Source organism: Leiobunum rupestre, chromosome 6, assembly GCF_980474605.1.
Source record: "Leiobunum rupestre chromosome 6, qqLeiRupe1.1.hap1, whole genome shotgun sequence".
NCBI classification, from domain to species: Eukaryota; Metazoa; Arthropoda; class Arachnida; order Opiliones; family Sclerosomatidae; genus Leiobunum; species Leiobunum rupestre.
Window position 1 is genome coordinate 23,454,977 of NC_143389.1, and position 4,479 is coordinate 23,459,455.

General features: G+C 35.3%; 1 protein-coding gene across 2 annotated transcripts; it reads right to left on the reverse strand.

The window, feature by feature from the left end:
- Positions 1 to 200: 200 nt before the first annotated feature.
- Positions 201 to 2,307, reverse strand: LOC149940433 (very long chain fatty acid elongase 6-like). 2 transcript variants are annotated; one of them, XM_090178485.1, is made up of 3 exons: positions 2,249 to 2,294; positions 2,022 to 2,183; positions 201 to 1,314 (listed from the first exon to the last, which is right to left on the reverse strand). In XM_090178485.1, exon 3 carries the CDS (start codon positions 1,176 to 1,178, stop codon positions 357 to 359), a length of 822 nt encoding a protein of 273 aa, XP_090034611.1. In that variant the 5' UTR covers positions 1,179 to 1,314; positions 2,022 to 2,183; positions 2,249 to 2,294; the 3' UTR covers positions 201 to 356. The 2 variants fall into 2 exon arrangements, with proteins under 2 accessions (XP_090034611.1, XP_090034612.1); XM_090178486.1 differs by lacking the exon at positions 2,022 to 2,183 and having other exon boundaries at positions 2,249 to 2,307.
- Positions 2,308 to 4,479: the final 2,172 nt, after the last annotated feature.

Below are 4,479 nucleotides of genomic sequence, written 5' to 3' on the forward strand. Positions count from 1 at the left end.
TTCGTAGTTGTATTTTTAATTGTTTTGCCATTTTTTTCTTTTAATATATTGTATTTACATATTTTTAGCTTCTTCACTACCAGTCTACCCGTTGCTTCAAAGGTGAATTTCATATGTATAGGAATAAAGAAATTTCTTGTAAATTGAAAAAATGTACAAAACAATTTAAAAAAAAATTTATTAATGTTTTTTATTACATTAAGTCTGTACACATTTTTATGATTTGAGACATGATTGAGACATTATCACACGCGAGGTTTTATATTTGCAACGAATACTGTTCTCAAAAACCGTAGGAATCAAAATATCTTGAAGCGATCAAAGCCATACTAACGTTCTCCGTTTAATAATCGTGTTCAGTTAATTTTGGATTTCGTGAAAGATTTAAAATATCGGCGAATAAAATATTTCCCGAAAATATAAAAGAAATAGGCATTAACGAAACTCAAACCCGTGGCCACGTGATAGGAAATATGGCACTTTCGGCCAATGGTCAGCACGTAAGCGGAATAAACGGCAGTGACAAAACCGATAACGAACTGAGCAATCTGCAAGAAAGTGACGCAAAAGGAAACGTACTCCGGGACGTTCAATTTGGCGGCTTTGAGGGCGAAATAGGCGTACATAAACGCGTGCACTGTAAAATTCATAGTGGCCATCCATCTACCGATGGATGGTTCTTCGACGACGAAATGCCAAGTGACGATTAAGGTGATGACGTGATGGGCCAGATGAATCCACGTTAGTTTCTTCCGGAGCAACACGAACACCGTTTCGAACAACTCCACCGCTTTGGAGAGACTAAAAGCGGTGATCCAAAATCCAGTCACCGAATTGAACTTATTCTCGCAAACCGAATACTCGAAACCAAAGTTTCGCGTCACGTGAACGATTTCGGGCACTCCGCGACACATTCCGCCAATGCTGAAAATGGACAACGCCAGATTCCACAATAAGAACTGTCTCCTGATGTCCACTGGCGCTCTGTTTTTCATGTAACGGTGCAACGAATACACCATTACGAGATAGACGGCGGAAATGTACACGGAAATGAATTTGTTTCGATCCAGCCAAAGGCGAACTTGGTGGAAGTCATGTTCTTTTTCGAATGGCAAGATATTCCCATAGTACGGATATCCAACGTAATCGGAGGCGTTCGAAGATCTTATTAGATCCATCTTAGAATCGATCGACGAAGTCAGCGGGCTACATTCGCTTCTTCCGTTTCAGATGTTAGCTTCATTCGTTATTACGCTTTGGCTGCGGGTGCTCCGTATTTTATAGACGCGAAAAATCATGACGTGGGATTTCACCCTGTAAAATATAAAATATTTGAATGCCACTGAAAGACTTCTGATCGAAGATTTGGCAACAGAAATAAAATTCAGAAGGTAATGTAATTAAAATTTCAAGGTTAAGACTGATGAATATTTAATGGTGATATGGTAAACCCCGCTTTAATTTCCCAAATCATCGGTATTTTTCATCTTGGGCAGGGTGAAGGCACTTACCCATTTCGGAGAATTATTTAATAACAGCTGTTTTATTTTATCGGCGCAGCAAAGCTCGAAATCTAATCAATGTTACAAAGAAAACAAAATAATTGTATCAAATGGACGCGCTCAAGTTTTCGTCTTTAGTTACACACTGTAAACTTACGTGTATAACTTAAAATATCGTATGAACCGTGCCATTATCGATGGCTGATGAATTATTCATGGATAATGGAAAATAAAATAATTTCGATTAAATTAGTCATAAAACCTTCATTTTTTCCGTATAAATAGTGATAAATAACTATAAATATTTCTCTTGGAATTTGATGAACTCGTGAAATTGGCTCGGGTAAATTGCGAGCACGGTTGTCTCATTTATTTTTCGTTTTTATTATATTTGTTAGTCGGCCTAAAATGATTATAGGTCATAATATTTTTATTCTGAAGCCTGTACAAAAACGTGTAGAAATTACTCTCAGTAAGACAATATTATTAACGTGTATTTAATTGATGCAACTTTTTTACTTTCACCCTGTATAAAAATGTATCAGTTAACCGAGAGACATGAGATAGTTTAAAAATCCCCGATGGGTAGCCACGTTGATTTTAAATTCGTTCCGCGTATCCATATAAACTACCCTTTAATTTATTTCCCAAGGTCGCCACACGCGTCTTGTACGTCATTTTCTTCGGATAAATCTTTAGTTTATGAGCTGAAATGTACCGCGTCTATGACGAATTGAAAATTTTACCTCTAAAGACTGATCATTAATGTAGAATTTGGAAAATAATTACATGTTTTCGAATAATAGCAAACTTAAAAGTTTCGCGTATAAATTTAAAATGCAAGTGATATACAATATTTGTACTCGTCACGAGAAAAATATCAATGTAAATCGTTGTTTACATTAATTTTAAGCTTATTTACTTAAAAATAAACGTGTTAACAATATTTCCATGTTACTATTTTTACCTTAATTTTTTAGAGGATACGTGTAAAAACTTATATTTTCATGGGGTCTTACACTTAAGCTTAAGATATTCCATATTAGTAAGAGGCTTATTATTGCATTTCGAACATTCTTCAATTGGCGATGGGGATGAAAAAATGGGACTCATCTGATTAATTGACGTCATTAACTCATGAATAGGTCTTTTATAAAATACGGTGATTATAACAGTTTAATCGCGTACACATTTCTTCTTTCTCGGAGTGAGTGCGAAAATGCACGAGCTTCTTTATGAAGTAGAGTAATTTTTCTTTCCCATTTCAACAGGTTGGTTAAGACAAAAAGAAGTTTATAGTTTTGCCTATTCTGACAAAAACCTTTTCCCCAAAATGCTTTAATTTATTTTTTTTGGTACCCTGCAGAAAGGAAGGAGTTTACTAAACTTTGACTTTCAAATATTATTGATAGACTTAGGTCAATGTTGTCGTTGTAGCTTGAAATGGCCTTACCAAAACTGGATATGGAACCCACGCAGGTTTGGCCTCGAAATTTTTAATTAAATATTGCGAAGTTGCGGGATAAAATTTCAAAAAATAGAAGTATACTATTAATAAATAAAAATAAATAAATATTTTTAAGCGAATACCCGTGTCACCATAGCAACGGGTGTACGCTTAAAATTTCTTTCTTTTTTCAGATTTCATTCCCGCAATTTATTAAAAATGAATAAAAAGTAAAAAAATAAAATCTGTTGCGCTTACGTCAAAAGACACAGCTTTATTAGTATATTCTTCGCACGTGCGATCTGCACGCGCGCTAGAAAAACCTATATTCCTCTGGCGAGTGTAAGAGCCACGTTTATAAAAAGAGCTATTGAAATAGGTGTTTCCGTAAAATTAAATAAAAAAAATTTTGTTTTAATTAAAAAAATCGAATCTGATAATGCTGCATATAATCCAATTTTGTCAACGCCATTACAGCTACAGCTACATAAAATGCTCTGTCTCTGAAATAGTATATTCAAAATAGCGTTTGTCTTGGATATAATTTGGGACAAGCCCATTAGCCGTCATTTGGTCTAATTTCGGTTTTTTACCAATTACTCGAAATAAATTTTAAATTTCTTGTGACTCAGACTAAATATCAAGAAGTATGAATGGTATATATAATGTGTGATATACAATCTAAACGGGCATATAAGGTGTTTGAGTGCGACAGCGCCAGCTAACGTTATGGTAAAGAAAGATGATTATCTCAAAAATTAGGCACAATTTCTAACAAGATTTAATGTGATCATTAAACTGTTACATCAAGAAATAGCTTTTACTACTCTGGCGATTTTATATTTCATTAGGATATTTTATACTAGATCGAAAGTATTTAAAATTTTGCGGGCTCGTGATTTAAAAAAAGGTGAATAAAATAGGGAACCAAACCATAACAAGTTAGCCAAGGCCGTAATATTAGTTCCACATCGATGAGGTGAAATCAATTTTTCTTTAAGCCTTGGGGCGTGTCAAAAGGGTTAAGCATAACGTCAGACGTAAGCTTCTTTATCTGTATTCTAAGTTTGAGCTCCGTATCTCAAATCCCATAGGAACAACGAAGAAAATTCGCATACGCTCACTAACCCTTGGCGCGGGTTAAAAGAGTTAAACATAGGGTCAGACTTCGGCTTCTTAACTGTATTAAAAGTTTGAGCCCCGTTTCATAAATCCAATCCAAACTACGTAGACAAATCGTGTAGGATCTATAAGACTTGGCGCATGTTAATATGGTTAAGCATAGTGCCAAACGTAACCACCTTTCCTATATTCAAGGTTTAAGCCCCGTATCTCAAATTTAATGGGAACTACGAAGAAAATTCGCGTTCGCTCAATAAGCTTCGGCACGTGTTAAAAGGGTTAAGCATAGCGTAAAGCCCTTTCCACACTAGCTTCTTTTTTATCGTGGTACGAAACCATAATAGTTGGCTCGCGTCCAAACGGAAGTTTAAACCAGTTCCGATAACGTGATCGGTTCACTTCGTCGTA

Coding starts and splice junctions, on each gene's coding strand:
- LOC149940433 (XM_090178486.1), bottom strand. CDS start 1,178: ATGGATCTAATAAGATCTTCGAACGCCTCCGATTACGTTGGATATCCG.